Source organism: Rhinolophus ferrumequinum, chromosome 19 (genome assembly GCF_004115265.2).
Source record: "Rhinolophus ferrumequinum isolate MPI-CBG mRhiFer1 chromosome 19, mRhiFer1_v1.p, whole genome shotgun sequence".
In the NCBI taxonomy this organism is placed as follows: Eukaryota; Metazoa; Chordata; class Mammalia; order Chiroptera; family Rhinolophidae; genus Rhinolophus; species Rhinolophus ferrumequinum.
This window is the reverse complement of record NC_046302.1, coordinates 5,852,648-5,869,580: the sequence shown is the minus strand read 5'-3', so window position 1 is coordinate 5,869,580 and position 16,933 is coordinate 5,852,648. Positions and strand designations below refer to the sequence as shown.

Below are 16,933 nucleotides of genomic sequence, written 5' to 3'. Positions count from 1 at the left end.
AGTAACTTAAACTTCATAAAATTATAATTTCAGAGATCAGGAAACAATTTAAAAGATATTTGGGTTAATGAGTTGAAAATTATCTTCTGAGAGTTCATTTTACCTTTGGGATTTTTGCTCCTAGGTCTTGATACTGCTTTGGGTTTTTCAAGAAATTCACAAATTCCATTATCTCTAGCTTGGCCTCCTCGCAGCCAGCCACATCTTTGAACTTCACATCTATCTCATCCTTTAAGACCTTGGCAGTGGTTTCTCCAACACTGAAGAGTCCACCCATTCCCCGGCCTGTTCGACCAATACCAGCGGGCCCTCTTCGTATGGTGTACAGTAAGAAGGCAATGATGAGCACCGTGGGCAACATGCTCAGGAGGAACGAACTAAAAAGGGAAACGCACACAACAGCAACTTCATCTTTGGCCTTTTTAATGTTTTGCAAGATATACTTTTTGATAACTGCTTGGAACATAATTGCGTACATTTTCTATCTTTATAAAACCTGAATATTTTAATATTTTACATGAGGCACAAGGAGAATTTTGGTGTGTCAATATCACTGAAGTAGAAGCACATAAGACCAAAGAAAAACCTGTTCTGAACCTGTGTTGATATTTTATTCTTATCCCAATAACCCCCATTTATGCACAGAACAGACCTAACTATGATTTACTATCATTATATCCAAGTTTCAAAGAAATTTCTTTAGAATTATTCACTTAAAAATTTTAACATGATCCTGGTATTAGCCTGGGTAGAAATTCCAGTTCTCTTATTGCCATGCCTCAATTTATTCTGAAGAGATGTCTTCCAAATATCAAATCCTTGTTAACAGGATACCTGTTTCAAAAGTCCTGTATACAATGGTGATGAGTACTGCACAGGCCATTCAGTGCGGCTTGTGCGGACTTGAGACGCACAGGGCAACTGGCTTGCACTCCAACCTTGTGTCTGCTCTGGAGGGACCTGTCAGGTAATGACTTAAAGCCTGGGGATGCCTTTTGCCTTTTGTCTGTTTTTCTTAATCCAGTTCATTTCAACACAACTATGGGTACAGATATATACTTACACTGGTTAATATAACGCAGTTTAGTTTAACTTACCCTAAGAAATTTGGATCAAAACCTTGTACATGGTTTAGGTCAAAAACAAAACAAAACACAGGATTTACTTTCTAATTTTTCATCTTTTACAGTATTTTAAATGCTACTACAGCAGGCAGCAAGAACCATGAAAAATTTACCTTTGGTTTATTTCTGGAGGAAAAAAAAATATGCGCTGACAATAAAAATTTAAAGAATTGTGCAACAAAACTTTTTGTAATGTTTCAGCATCCACCTATAAAGTTCAATAATTATGATAGCCTCAGGGGCTGAGAGATACATCATACGTGAAACAATTTCAATAGCTACCTGGATCTAAATGCTGCAGGTAGATGGTAGGTTCACACAAACTAAGATTCAAGAAAACCCCTAAAACTGAGCAATGCCATCAGCTCGATCAGCATAGTAGCTCTCCATTTTTCTGCTTTCACATATACAGAAAAATTAAGAATTATTTCTATTTTCACTCTTGAACTGGTAACTCTATAGTAAGGCATACCTTCTGTACTAACGCAAATGGGGTCGGCCAGAGCTACCGGGGTGTACCGGAGAAGCACTCAAAGGCAATATAATTCTCAAGTGAGCTCTAAGACAAGTGACTGGGAATTAATGGACCCTTCCTGAAAGACTCAGACTTGTAAGTGACCTTATTAAAGACAAATAACCCCTAAGGGAAGCAGCGGTTCTGACAAGAGAGGAAAAATAATTATTTAAAAATCTGGGAAAACGCTTAAAAATAAACGTAAGTTATAGTTAAAAAGTGGGTAATGCCACTCTTTAATACAAAGGGGTTCTTTATGCTAAAATCCGACTAAAAGACAGTGCATGTCCCAAAACACTGCTTAATCAAGATTAAATATAAATGTGCAGAAAATTAATCAGTTACTAGCAAAAACTAGTACATTACCACTGGTTTAAAAAAAAAAAAAAAGCCAAACTGAGCAAGGCCTGTTTGAGTGAGAATCCAATGTGTAACCTGCCACCTGGTGACAGAACACAGTGAACCACCTAGACCACACGGAGCAAACAGTCTTCAACATGTTTATGTATTTTCACTGCTTCTTACCCATCACTTTCAGCAATGTAGACAACAGGTACCCGATTTTCCCCTTCTATGCCTAATTCCTGCTGTAAAGTTTCCAGATTCCGCTCAAAGGTGTCCACACTGCCAATATTAAACCAGACGTACTGCTATAAAAACAGAAAAACAAAACATCCTAAGAATGAAGGGGAAACAATGAGTTTAATTCACTAAAGGGTTCAACTTTTAAAGAATTTTGTCAGAAATACTGAAAATTTACAAATTAAAAAACCCAACAATAATAAAAGACTGGTTTTAATGATACAGTGATTAAGTTTCAGTGAGAACACTTGACAATCCTTGGCAAATAAGCATGTCTTTAGCAATATGCCTCAGTGGTTCTAAAATTATAAACTCAAAAGAATGAAAAATCTATTTGAAAACACAATCTTTTTCATAAATAATTATGCATCTTCTATCTCTTCTCCATTTCCCAACTACTTCTCCCTAAACTAAAAACTAATGTGACACAGTAAAACAGCCAGAGTTTATTGAGCACTTATTAAGTGTCAGCATTTTTTCTAAGTCCTTTATGTATATTAACTCATTCAATCTTCAGAGCTACCCTAAGGAATCACTAGGGGTGATAATGAAATCTAAACATTTGGAAAGCACCCTCACCGTTACCCTGTTATCCTTCTAGTCACTCGATCTAATTAGTTACTGAGGCCCTAGGGAGTGACACCCGGAGGGCCTGAGGCAATGGTTATTTTATCCCTCCCCTGCCATACTGTGCTAGTGTTTACTGGCTGATTATCAGGCCTGACTATTATCATCCCCATTTCACAGATGCAAAAACCATCGGTGGGTGAGTTCACTTGCCCATGATTACACATCCAGTAAGAGGCTGGATGTGAACCCAAGCAGTCTAGCTCCATAGCAAGTGAACGACTGTAACCACCATATACTACCTCTTATAAAACCACAAAAACACTAATCATAACATCTCACATTTATGGAGTTTTACTGTATATAAATGTGTAATTTCCACATTTATTCCATTATTCTGTTCCATTATTCTGCAAGTATGAGCTGCATTTTACAGCACAAAAGACTTTGTTCCTCCTTTAACAAGCAATCAGTTTTAAAAATATTAATCAAAACAATAAGTCAATAATATAAAACTCAGACAATTCAGAAGTTACACAGAAGAGAGTAACATGTCATCCTATATTCCTCCCACCAACCAGTGTTACTGAATGGTGAAGAACACTCTGGTATCTCCACCTATCTAGAAAAAAAGAGTAAGCTTTATAATGTAACAGTAATTCTTGGTAAGTTGTTCATTGACAAAGCTACAAAATTCCTGTGGTTACAAGCCCTAAAACATGTCAATAACAGATTAACATGTGATTGGAAATTCCTGACTTTGTACCTAGTATCAACTGGGCAATATGCTAAATGCACGACTCACATCAGAGAAGCATGGTAGACCAAGGGCCAACAGCATGGAGATTCTGGGGACCAAGTCTAGAGAAGACACTCTAGGATGGGTCCCTGTGCTTCAGGTGATTCTTATGCACCCTGAAGTTTGAAAAACACCACTGACTTTCACAATTCTCATTTAAGCACTAAGCCCTAAAACAGCATTATTGTTCCCATTTTAAAGATAAAGAAACTGAGGCTTAGAAGAGTTAGGCAGTATAGGTAGTAAAAAGTAGAGCTGATGTGAAGCCATCTGTCAGACTCCAAATCCTGTGATTATACAGCACAGCATAATAATTAATTTTGCTCCATAAGCAGTAGGACACTGAAATTTTATATCTATTTCTGAAAGTTCAATATAAAGTCTATAAAGCAGGCAATACATGTTTTCTCTTGAAAGAAAACTAACAAACTAAACATAGAAAATAAAAGCATCTATAGCCTCAACACCCAGAGATAAACAGTATCAGCAATTTGGATGCCATTTTTCAAGATTTCATAATATCCCCTTTATAATCTTGAAGTAAATGCACAATCATGAAAAGAAATCAACATAAAACCTTAACTGTAATATAAAGAAACGAAAAGAAATTTATAGTAAAATGGTATGAATTTCAACACATAAGTGCGTGTGCCTGCCAATACTAAATGTAAGAATTGCCCTCTGGGTAGAGTACAGGCCACTGAGAGTCACTGCTCCAGCAGCGAGATTAAAGCTCACGGGAAATGAGGAGCCCTAACATTAACCAGGGACCTAATGTAGACATTTTTCTATTTCTAATTTTTTGCTCTATAAACAATGTTTTGGAGGGCATCCTTGTATAGACATCTTTACATGCATTTTTAATTATTTCCCCAGGATTATTATTGAATCAAAATTACTTGGTGTGTGCGTACTTTCAAAACTGCTGATATATATACACTGCCCAACCGTCCTCTTGAAAGGAGTGCCAATTTAATTCCCACCACTAAAAGTCTGAGGGATAGTGCTATGAAAAAAAAAGTAGCATGGTTATTAATGAATATTTCATCGTAAGGTGAAGAAATTAAAATGATTTTCTTAAAAAATGACTAAAATACCAGAGTCATAACTTCACAGATATTTTTAGATTTACTGATATTTATCAGACAGAGAGATGGTCACCATCAGCTCTAGTTTTCCTTAAAATGTTGCCCCATCCAGGCAGGATGACGAGGAGATGGTGAAACAAAATTATCTTAGGAGAGAAGGGAAGCATCCTGATAGAGGTCGGTCCCGGGGGAGGGCAGTGACTGCAGACACCCAGGACTAGGAACGGGCCCAGGGGTCCGGCCCGGGGGAGGGCTGGGACTCACCTGGGAACTTCACCTGCCCCTCTCCTCCCCGCCCCCCATAATCCCCTCAACCCAGTCTGTTTTCTGTCTTGAAAAATTATAGATGACATTGGAATACTGAAAACGGAGGTTTCACTCACTGTTTCCTAAATGTGTGTTCAAAATGCTTACCAAAACCAAACCAAACCAAAACGACTGACCCAATCTTCATATCATAATTATGCACATTCTCACCTATGTGGGTGAAAATTACAACTGCTGCACTGCCCAATTCTGGTACATACAGTGCATATACCTACTGCAATGTGAAGGAATGTTTGCTTTTCAGTTTTAAGTTTGAAAAGTTAGTTTACAGCTAATTCACATCAATTAAAATTATTTACCCCATCAACAGGAGTTTTTCCCGGTGTAAAAGTCACTCGAACAAAACGCTTATTGACGACTTCCAGTCTGTCTACCTGCAATTTTAAAAAGTTAAATATTCAAACATAAATTTACTGAAAAGACTTGAGATATCCTTTTAAGCTCATTTAAAATGCATATATTTCAGACATACAAAGAAGAAGAATGAATAACATAATGATGTCCATGTTCCCCACTCTGGCTTGAGAAATAAAACATCACAAACACTGCTGAAGCCACCGGTCTCACCCTCTCCTCAGAGGCGGTCATGTCTGCATTCGGTGCTGACTATCCCAAAGCATGTCCTGGCACTTTTACCACGCACAGAAGTAACCCTAAACAGACCTCTCATTTTTGCCAGTTTTTAAATTTTAAAAATGGTCTCATATGGTATATATTCTTCTACAACATTCTTTTTCTTCCTATTGTTTTATTTGTGAGGGTTCTCCATGTTGACATGTTAGTTCTGTGGAGCAGTCCATTCTAAGAGCACAACCCAAGTTATTTATAAATTCTCCTGTTAACAGACGTTTAGGCTGTTTCTAAAGGTTCACTATCACAAACAAGGCTATTATGAACATTCATGCATAGACCTTCTTGGGCACATCTTCAAAAATTTCTCTGGGCTATGTACCTGTAGGTGGATACAGTAAGGCTGGGTTGCAGGGTATACACATCTTCAGTGTTATTAGTGCCAAACTGCACTCCCACTCACACTCCCTGGCAAAACATTCCAGTGCTATACATCCTCACTTGCTATTACAGAACTTGTTTTTTTTCTGTAACCTTCTAACTATATCGGATTCTTAAGAACACTCTTAACTTCATCCCGGGGCCTTTGGCTGTTTCAGAGCATGAGCCCTTTGGGAGAAGCTTGCTTTTTGCTGTCATGAACTCTGCTTTAGCAGGAAATCTGGAAGGTATAAGTTAAATTGGAAAGAGGGCGCCCTAGGTCATTCCAGGAGGAGATGAAACAGGGGACTAACTGTTCCCAAAGGCAGTCTGTCTGGAAAGGAGCAACTAACAACTCTACCCCCATAGAACTGCTGGTGTGATGATAGACTGATTCCACAAAACCGGCAGGTCAGGAAGAGATGCAGCTATGAAGAATCCTCCCCAAGAACCTGTCACCACCCTCGGAAGGACAGCTGCAGACCCCTCCATACAAATGGGAGATACTTCTTAGAAAGCAGGCTCCCCACAATATATGGGAATTATAGATATATCATCACTTTCATGAGAAAAACACTTGCTCCAAAAATCTGGGTAATTACAAGTTGTGATCAAACAATACAGTGAATGTTTAAATAAAAAACCAAATTTATTACAGTAAAAGACACATTGCCATTAATCCCCCTCAAAATACTCCCCCTCGCTTCCAACACACTTATCCCATCGTTCTTGCCACTTTCTGAAGCAGTTCTGGAAGTCCTCTTTCGTGAGTGTCTTTAGTTGTGCTGTTGTGGCTGCCTCAAAGTCCTGAGTCGATTCAAAACGTTTACCTTTCATAGTCATTTTGGCTTTGGGGAAGAGCCAGAAGTTGCATGATGCTAGATCTGGTGAATAAGGTCGATGTGGACACACTGTTATGTTTTTATTTGACAGAAATTGCCGTATCAGAACCATTGTGTGACACGAAGTTTTTCTGCAGTGATTACAAAATATGGTGAATGCTGCTGCCGAGTGCCATCCAATGGAAAGGCAGGGATCTTCTATATGAGAAGCAATGTGTCAAACCTTGGTAACAGTGTGTGACAAGTCTCAACTTGTTCGGTGCAGTCAGTCGGGTGTGAGCTACGGTTGAGAAAAGGTGTGTTTTAAAGTGTGCCATAAATCATCGTCCATCATGACAATGCTTCGTGTCAAAGTCAAAATGACCATGATAGGTAGACGTTTTGAATCGACTCAGGACATGGAGGCAGCCACAACAGCACAACTAAAGACACTCACAAAAGAGAACTTCCAGAACTGCTTCAGAAAGTGGCGAGAACAATTGCTAAGTGTGTTCAAAGCAAGGGGGAGTATTTTGAGGAGGATTAATGGCAATGTGTCTTTTACTGTGATAAATTATTTTTTTATTTAAACATTCACCGTATTGTCTGATCATACCTTGTATTTCCATTTTTTCCAACCTCACTTTACTGTACAACCTTTAAAAATAATTTTAGATTCTTTATACTACCTCAGTAAGTATTAACATTTTATCTTTATTTTATCCATGTCATTGATGAAAAATCTAGTCTGGAAAGGTTAATTTACCCAAGGTTACAGGCCTAATCCTGGTTCTCTTACTTACATTTCATCATTGACATCATTCATATTTTAACATCTCAGAAACTATAACACATTTAACAACTGATGGTATTTCAGTTTCATTGGAAGCTTACTAAATTTTTCTTAGTAAAACACAAATTAACATATGTCTTACAATCAACAGCACCTTAAATATGCTGAAATAGGGTCTTACCGGGTAAAGACCCAGCAGGAAGTGACAAAACCTCCTGAACAGCCCTAGGCGAGCCCTTACTTATAGCCCATCTGGTCTCCCTGTAAACATTCTGAGTGGCTTGTTCATCCAATTCCAAGCCCACAGGACATTAAAGCAGAAAAGGTGCAAAGGGGCTGGGAGAGGCTGGCACATTACAATGAGGAGAAGAGGCAAGCGAGGACACATGAGAAAACGATTCAAGCAGCTGAAGGGCTGCCAGGGCAAGAGTTGGGAGAGGTGGTTCCAAAATTAGGTTCTTGTATGAAGTAAAACAAAGGATTTTGTTGTAAATTTGGGGACTGCTGGGTCAAAACAAACAGGTTTTTTTGGTTGTAGTACGTTTTAGCATTAAAAAAGTCCAATGTGAAAATAGTAACAATAGACAAGCTTGGCTAACCTGTTGACTATCACATTATTGGCCTAATCTACTGAATTTTACCTTTTTAACCAGAATAGCCACCAATCCCATAAAAGACTTACCACTCCTTTGGCAAGATAGTTGTTGACAAAGTCCTTCCATGTGATTTCTCTTCCAGAGCTCTTGAATAGGAAGTAAAACATGACTCCACCCCAGAACAGAGTAGTCCAGAGAAAGTACATCCTGAATTCCTTGTCATCCCATGGAAAGTCACCCTGGGCAAAGAAAGAGACAGTTTCTGTGAAGAATGAAATGTCAAAATATGATCGATGTTATGTTGGACACAAATCTCTTTCAATGCCATTAATGCCTCTTATGCTCTCCTGGGGTCTCCCTGATCCTCAAAATTAACACACAGCTTAGAATCAAACCTTCTGGAACCTGGACCACCAGTGAGATTCATCTTTCTTGCCACCTCGTTTTCCGCCACCACCAACTCCTCCTCCAGAAGAACGTGGGGTAGAAGGCGACTTTGATTCTGTTCATAAACAAAGAGCAATTCTGTTCATAAACAAAACCCAGCAGCGTAGCAGGTTTTTACATCTCTCAATGCTTTCGTCAATAGTTAATAAAACATGTATTGCAAAATACATTGTGGCAACTGATCAGTTACTAAATAAAGTACTATGAGGAAAGATGAGACTAACACAAAGAGTTAACATTCAAGAAGGCTTGCCAGTGCTCATAAAATCTGCACAAAAATTCATAACCCGGTAAGTATACTACTATATCCATTTTACAGATGAAATTTACAGATGATGAATAACGTGTTACAGTGTTAAGTGACAATGAGTTAAGTGAAAGGCAGGATGTGAATGCAAGTAAGTGAATTCTTGAGTTCCCACTTGACGGTAAAAAGTAAGTGCTCCCCTTTCCCACTCCCACAAAGTGAACACTGTTAACAGTTTCTTCTGTAAGGAAGACATAATTCTGATAATTGGCAAAAGGAACACAAAAACCTCACCCACATAATATTGGTTTGCAAGAATCAGAAATTAGTCACTGTTATGGGTTGAATAGTGTCCCTCCCGCAAAATCAGATGTTGGAGTCCTAAGCCCCAGTGATCCTATTTGTGGAAATAACCAAGTTAAGAGGAGGTCACATGGGTGGTTCCTAATCCAAAATGACTGGTGTTTAATAAAAAGGGGAAATTTGGACACAGGCATACATAGAGAAAAGGCAACGTGAAGAGACACAGAGAGAAGACAGCCATCTACAAGCCGAGGAGAAAGGCCTGGAACAGATCCTTCCCTCATGACCCTCATAAGGAACCAATCCTGCTGGTGACACATTGATTTTGGACTTGCAGCCTCCAGAACTGAGAGACATACATTTCTGTTGCTTACGACACCCATTTGTGGTACTTTGTTATGGCAGCCCCAGGAAACTAAGACAGTCACTAACATCTTCCTTCTCTTCCCACTTTCCTATCCTCTTAAAGACCCACAAATACCATCTAACACCTTGAACCACTGTAAAGCCACCCCTCTATTGTGCAGGATGAGAGGCTGTGGCACACAGTCACCCCTAGTGCATACATGGCATTGTGGCTCCCTGACTGACACTCACCCCACCATGATGCAGACAAAGAGCTTGTGCACCGTCTTAAGTAAGGCAAGGTCTGAGAGCCTCACTCGGAGCAAGGAACAAGACTGGGAAACACAGTGTAAGCACACTTCTAAAGTGGTCTGACAATATTCCACACTACTCTGGGCCAAAGTAAAATATACGCGAAACGTACCCAACAGGTTATGTTTAAAAATTGGACCTATTATTATTAATCTGCTCCCCAAACAAGATTAAAAGGCTACCTACCATGTCCCTGGGCAACACTGTAGAAGTCGCCTATGTCACCAATGCTCCAATCAGCCCACACAAGTGCTTCTCCCTTCCCTTATCCCCTGGCCTTGCTTTCATTCCTTGAATTCTTTGAGCAGATATTTGTCTCTCCAACTAGATCCAAGTTCATTTAAAAACAAGGGATTTATTACATTTTTCCTTACATTTCCCTAAAAAGAAAGGATGCCATTTGAATGCCAATAAGTGTTAGGCATTGTGCTAAATGCTATTATTACACATGTGAAATGGGGGACAGGAGGCTTGGCACCCACATGGTACCCCCAGTCAGCCAGCTCTAAGAAACCCTCTCTGAATCCCTAAAGTAAGATAAGGCTCTGAAGAACAATTTGAAAAACTGCACTATACCACCATGTGTGTCAAATAAATTGCATGCATTAGCTTTCTGAAATTTTTCTCAGCGGTTTAAATTATGTGTCAAATATATTCACTAATACGCATATATGATCCTGATCAGTCAATATCTCTACCTTAAATTAATTCAACCTGAGAAATGACAAGAAAGTATAAACAGAAAATTAAAGGTAAAATGAGATATAAAGTCTGTAGAATTTTATATGTACTTGTAACCTACAAGTTTCAGAAATGCCCTAAGGTAACGCTTCCTGTTTAGTAAATAGTTTAGACAAAACTATTACCAACATCGTGTTACAGAAAAACAGTAAGTTCAAACATAATCTCCTTAAAAGGTACCTTTTTTTTCTCCCGTAACGTCTTTAGGTTCACTAGCTTTTTTCCCGTTTTTTCCATTAGGAAAGTATTTTTCAAATCCTGTTAGAAAAGGAAAAAAAATGCATACCCTTAAACCAAAAGTCATCAGGTTTTGTGTATGTGTGTCTGTGTTTAAAGCAGCTAAATACATCATTAAAAAGCATAAGCTAAAAGTATAACATTTCTTGTGTAGGAGTACATCAGTCTAAATAATACACTTCACAACTAGGGGTGTAAAAGAAAAAAGTCTCATTTGCATGCCAATTTCATTACCTATACAAGGGCCACATGTGAAGGCGACACATTTTCACCACTGCAGTCAGACGTGAGGAGAAAACCTGAGACATGATCTACGCACCTGCTTAGTAAAGACCTGCTGTGGTATATAGCTCTTTAACAAGAACGAAGAATATTATGATCACATCTAAGTATTTACCTTTTGGAGGTCGAGAACAGAATCTTTGATAAGCAGCAATTACATCTGTCAAAAGAGAAGTTCTGCTAGTCGTTTCTTGAGTTGTAGCGTATCGATAAAGCTGCAACATGACATATAAATAAAAGCATGAATTATATTAAGATAAGGCATTTTGGAAAAAAGCTTTATTTCCTAATATAAAATAGATGAAATGCTTCTCCTTTCAACAGGTGATTACAGACTCGCAGAGAAAGAGCTCCGTCTAGGAGGACTAGGGTTGTCTGGCACTGTGCCACCCCATCCAGCAATAGAACCACCAGACATAAATTCTTATCTGGAAGAAAAGAGTACTTCAAAATCACATATAAGTTAGAATTGTAGCACAACTACAATTCTCTGCCGACACAAACACTTTAGTATTGTTTACTTAATTTGCAGCATTCAGGGTCTATAATACTGCAATATTATTTACCTGAAATTACAGGACAATGCTGCTTTTAAACATAGTATGAAATTTGTATCACTGATAATCCTTATGCTAGTAACATTTGCTAACGATACATGATATATCATTATGGTCATCCCAGTGAGAACCCTATTTATACAAGTCCCATTACAGATACATCTCTGCTTTAAATAACATGTTGCTAAAAAGTTGTGTATAAGTACAGTCTAGGTAAATAAAAGTATAATGTAAACAAACTGAGGATGCTCCTTATTAAATTTTCAGCTGCAAGTTAAAAGCAGTCAATGGCAAGGTCCACTGAAGGGAAATAACCAAATTTGACAGTGAAAAAGTTCAAGTAATCTTATCCTTTTGCAAAGTGAAAATTCAACTACCATTTTTTGAGAGGACAAGCTTTTAAATACAGATGAGAATCTTTAAAGTGAAGTTCATCTGCATTAGCATCCATCATTATTTGTCTCCTTTATGGTCTTATGAAAAAAAAAATCACAAAACCACATAAAACTTCACATCCACTAGCATGGCTACTATAATCAAAACGACCGACAACAGCAAGTGTTGGTGAGGATGTGGAGAATGTGGAGTCCTTGCACACTGCTGGTGGGAATGGGAAATAGTACAGCCCCTTTGGAAAAGTGGAATTCTCAAAACGTTAAATGTAGAATTACCATATGACCCAGCAGGTCCACTCCTCCTCAAGAAAACTGAAAATTTATGTCCACACAAAACCTTGTACATGAATGTTCACAGTAGCATTATTCATAATAACCAAAAAGTGGTAACAACCTAAATGTCCACCAACTGACTATGTATAGATAAAATGTGGTGTCCTCATACAATGGAGTATTATTCAGCCATAAAAAGGAATGAAGTACTGACAGACACTACCACATAGATTATGCTAAGTTAAAGAAATCAGACACACAAAAGGTCACATATTATGATTCCATTTATATGAAATGTCCAAAATAGGTAAATCCATAGAAAATATAGATTAGTAGCTGTCTTGGGCTAGAGGAATGATTGGGGATAAATTGGGAGTGACTGCAAATATTTACAGGACTTCTTTTTGGGGTAATGAAAATGTTCTGGAATTAGACAGTGGTTAATGGTTGCACAACTTTGTGAAGATACTAAAAACCACTGAATTGTGCACTTCAAAATGATGAATTTTATGGTATGTGAATACAAATGTCAATTAAAAAAACAAATAATGAGCTGATTTAACTTCAAATTAATACAAAATTCTACACAGTAAAATAGGACAGAAATACTAACACTATTCTTGATTGACAACAATGCTGGTCTGAGAGAATTTGGAGTTTCTGTTGTGTGAGGCCCTCCCTGACCCCTGGGAAGGGAATATTCGGTCTAAGAACTAACCACTGACAATGGATAAAAATGTAAGTGAATAAAATTTTTCCAATGCCAAATCTATTATGAGTGTCACTTATAACAACGTGTTATTCAAGCTGCACAAGGCGAGAAGTCACACTGATTTGTTGAGTATCTACTCCAGGCAGGAGCTGCCACGCAGCGGGAAGCAGAGCTAGTTCCTACCCCTAAGAAACTTAGAAGTGTAAGGAAGAAAGTCCTGACAACAAACCAATTACAGGATGGCATAAATGTGCAACAATACAAAACCTCTAAGTGTAAGGAACAGAGGCAGCACAGAAGACAAAGTAATTACATGTTTAAGGGATCCAGGGATATCACAACAAAAGTGAGAAAAATTAGATCTAGCCAGGGATTTGAAGGACCTATAGTACAACAGGGTCAGAACTTTTAATTTTGTTAAACCTGTAACTCTGACTTTTTTTGTATCATGACCTTCAACAAATCTCTTTATACTGGGAGCCTCAGTTATACCAATAATGGGAGAAAACAACTCGGCCTGTCCAGTTCCCAGGGATACTATTGTGAGGTTCAAATGTAATAATACATGTAAAAGCAATTTAAAGTTGTATGGCAATATCTAGATTTAAATAATCATTTCCAATTATTCTGAAAGCTATCTGAAAGTTTCTTTATATCCCCATATAAAGCAAGTCTTTATGTCACCCTAAACCTTAGTACAGAACTGGGCAAATGGTATGTATTCCATAAACATTTGTTGACTAATAAGCTCCCTTTATGCTCTTATTTTCAAATTTGTTGACCTAGAATATGTCTAACAATAATTCCTGTGACTGTATTTTACGCTGAGGTTGTTTTCTATAAAGGAACCATCAATGAAACTTTTTTCCGGTACATATCTAATCCAGCACATTCAAAGGATATAAAAGATATCAATTCACAAAATTTAAGTTTAGAGCACCTCATTTTGGAGGATTAGCATTTATGTTTGACAATATGAGCCACTTTTTAGTTGCTTTATCATCAGTTATTCCTCTGCACATAATACCTGAGAACTGACATGTCAGACATCAAAATCTTTTCCCCAGGAATCTCACTGCGCGAATAGTTACTTCTGTCTCTGACCTTTAACAGCAGCACAAACTTAAAGGAAAATCTTTTGTATGAGACTCCCCTGCAAGTAGCACAGAAATGCCCCGGTGTCTCCACCCGTATCTGCAGAGCAGTACCAGGGAATATAAATCAACGGACCACAATCAATCTGCTATCACTGTCAGTGCAGTGGTTTTCCTTATACCTCAGCATCAATGATTCACAGACGATAGCGCCAATCAAAGAAAGTCCTTTTAGATACAATTCCTGCCATATAAACTGCAAAATCACAAGGCAGATCCTACCTGCTCATTACATGTCTGAGTCCAAGAATCACTAAGGACTAAAGGAGAGGAATTAGAGCATGGTAATATAAAGAAATGAATGCAAGAAACTGAAAAAAAAAAAAAAAAAAGCTAGTGTAGGGCAGTATGGAGTAGGAAAGCGATGATGATAATCCAAGACTAACAAGGGAGCTTCAAAGAGTAAAAATCACGAATGCAGGTGTGGAACAAAAATGGGTGCTGTAATAAATCTAACCAAACGTAACCTCACAGGGTGATCTGATCATAAATTCCTAACTGGGCAGGACATGTTGTGTAGCCACACGCCAGCCATATAACTTTTTTGGTAAAAGCTTATCTTTGTCTTAAGCCAGCCCTGTCCATTGCTTCTGTGCATCTAGGTTAACACACCTGTGAAGTGCCTCCTTTTCAGACTCCTGTGAAGCATAACCACCCTCAAAAGACCACATAATCTTGTTAACTACCCTGTAATCCAATCCTTGCCTTGCTTTCTCCCACTTCATGTATCTTCCTTAAGTTCCCTCCTTAATTCTAAATGTATAAAAGAAACTGCAAAACTCATTCTCCTGAACAACATTTGAGATCTTGCTTCCCAGCATTATCATCAGTTTGGCTCAAATAAACTCTTGTAAAAATTCTCTACTAGTTTGGATGTTTCACACCTTGACACAGGTACTATCCCTACCCCCTTTTAAGGGGAGAGGCTGCGATAATTTCCTCAAGGGCATTTGGCTAACAAGTGGCAGGTTCCTGTGACTGAGTCCAGGGCCTTAATCACCATGCTCTTTTGTCTCTCCATTTGCACTTCTACGTAAACTAGTGCAAGGCTGGACCCGAAAGAACTGACAGCAAGAAACTGTGTCATGGAAATAGCTGATATCCACTACTCAGTAAATGAAACTTTCCTTGAGACAGATGATTGCCACAGTTCTGTCAGAACACATTATCATCACCAGAAAAATGTATTACCATAGCCCACCTGCATGGAACCCTGTGTCTGTTAGCTATCACCAACAGAGAAATAACCTGCTTTTGAGGACGGTCTTCTTATGCAACAAAAAACAGTGTCTACTCTGAAGGTGGCATCACTAATCATAGTTAATATTTATTGGCATGTACTATGTGCTAAACCCAGAATGCCACCAATAGCTCCATTCAACAGATGGGAAAATGGAGGCCCAGGGAGGTTAAGGAGCTTAACTCCAAAACCTGGGCTTTTACTATATCATGCTCATGCTGCCGACTCTTAAAACACATACACAACACATACATTCTATTTTCCAATGTCACGAAAGCAGGTAAAGGCAACCAATGCCGGATATGTAACAGATAAGTTCCTTAACCCTTTCAGGTCTCAGTTGCATGTCTTAAGGCAGGTTCACCCTGAATGAAGTCAGAGGACCCTCCCAGATGATCTTTTGAAGTTCCCTGACGCAAAGATCTGATTCTGTTGGAGATGTGTGTTTTCAAAAATCCAACCTGATATCCAGAGTTTGACCAGCACAAGCGTGCCTACGGGAACCACGGGATACATGACCATATAAACACAGGGCGTCCTGGAATTGAAAGATAGTGCACGCGGCCTCATTCACGAGAGGAACTCGCCCGGGACGCCAGGCGGGCCGCGAGCGCGCCCGTGGGCCGGTGACCTTGACACCCTGTTCTCCGGGCCCGGAGGTGGGCTCGAGGGCCGGGGCGGGTCGAGTTGGGGGCAGAGGGCACTGGGCACCCGGGACTCACCGTCCGGAGGCAGGATCGCTTGTTGGGGCCCAAGCCGGCGCCAGGCAGGTGTACCGGAGGCAGGCCGCGGGGCCAGCAGCCGCCCCGGCCCCAAAGCAGAAGGCAGCGGTGCGCCATGACCGCCCGCGCGACCCGCTTGGGCCGGGGGCGCTGCGCAGGCGCTGCTCTGCGGCCGCAGGCAGACAGTTACCGGTGGCTTCGGCCAGCTGGGGACCGCTGGGAGGACAGACCTCAAGACTCCTCTCCGGGCCCGCCGCTGCCCGGCGAGCCCACGCTCTCGACGCGCGCTTTTCCCGACCCCGGCGTGCTGGCGTGCTGGCGTGCTGACGTTAGCCGTAAGGCGGGCCCTCGGGCCCAGGGCGGCTCCTGCGCTTTGGCTGCGTCCTCGCTCAGTCTGGGCTGGAGGCGGAGCCTAAGGAGATTAGCGTGGAGGGCGAGCGGAGGGCGGTGGGCGGAGCCGAAAGGAGAAAGGAGGAAGGCCAATGGAGGACGGGGCTGGAGGCAGGGCTGAAAGGGAGGAGCATAGAGGGCGGTGGGTGGGACCAAAGGGAGAAGCTTGTGGGCGGTGGGCGGGGCGGTGGGCGGGGCGGTGGGCGGGGCGGTGGGCGGGGCGGGGCGGTGGGCGGGGCGGTGGGCGGGGCGGGGCGGGGCGGTGGGCGGGGCGGGGCGGGGCGGGGCGGGACCTAAGGCAGGGCTGGGGAGGGCGAGAGGTGGGCGGGCACCCGGCAGGACCAGCCAGGATAGGCGCTGTGGGAGTAGGCTCTT

At 40.5% G+C, this 16,933-nt stretch overlaps 1 protein-coding gene across 1 annotated transcript in view; it reads right to left on the bottom strand.

Annotated features, from left to right (window-relative positions):
- AFG3L2 (AFG3 like matrix AAA peptidase subunit 2) overlaps positions 1-16,506 on the bottom strand; it is a 38,306-nt gene extending 21,800 nt beyond the window's left edge. The window contains exons 1-8 of the mRNA XM_033087609.1: positions 16,169-16,506; positions 11,231-11,330; positions 10,777-10,854; positions 8,597-8,703; positions 8,288-8,440; positions 5,301-5,375; positions 2,164-2,288; positions 104-377 (exon numbers count right to left, since the gene is read on the bottom strand). Coding sequence (XP_032943500.1) covers positions 104-377; positions 2,164-2,288; positions 5,301-5,375; positions 8,288-8,440; positions 8,597-8,703; positions 10,777-10,854; positions 11,231-11,330; positions 16,169-16,285 — 1,029 coding nt within the window. The 5' untranslated portion in view covers positions 16,286-16,506. The remainder of the gene's footprint in view (positions 1-103; positions 378-2,163; positions 2,289-5,300; positions 5,376-8,287; positions 8,441-8,596; positions 8,704-10,776; positions 10,855-11,230; positions 11,331-16,168) is intronic.
- Between the last annotated feature and the right edge of the window lie 427 nt (positions 16,507-16,933).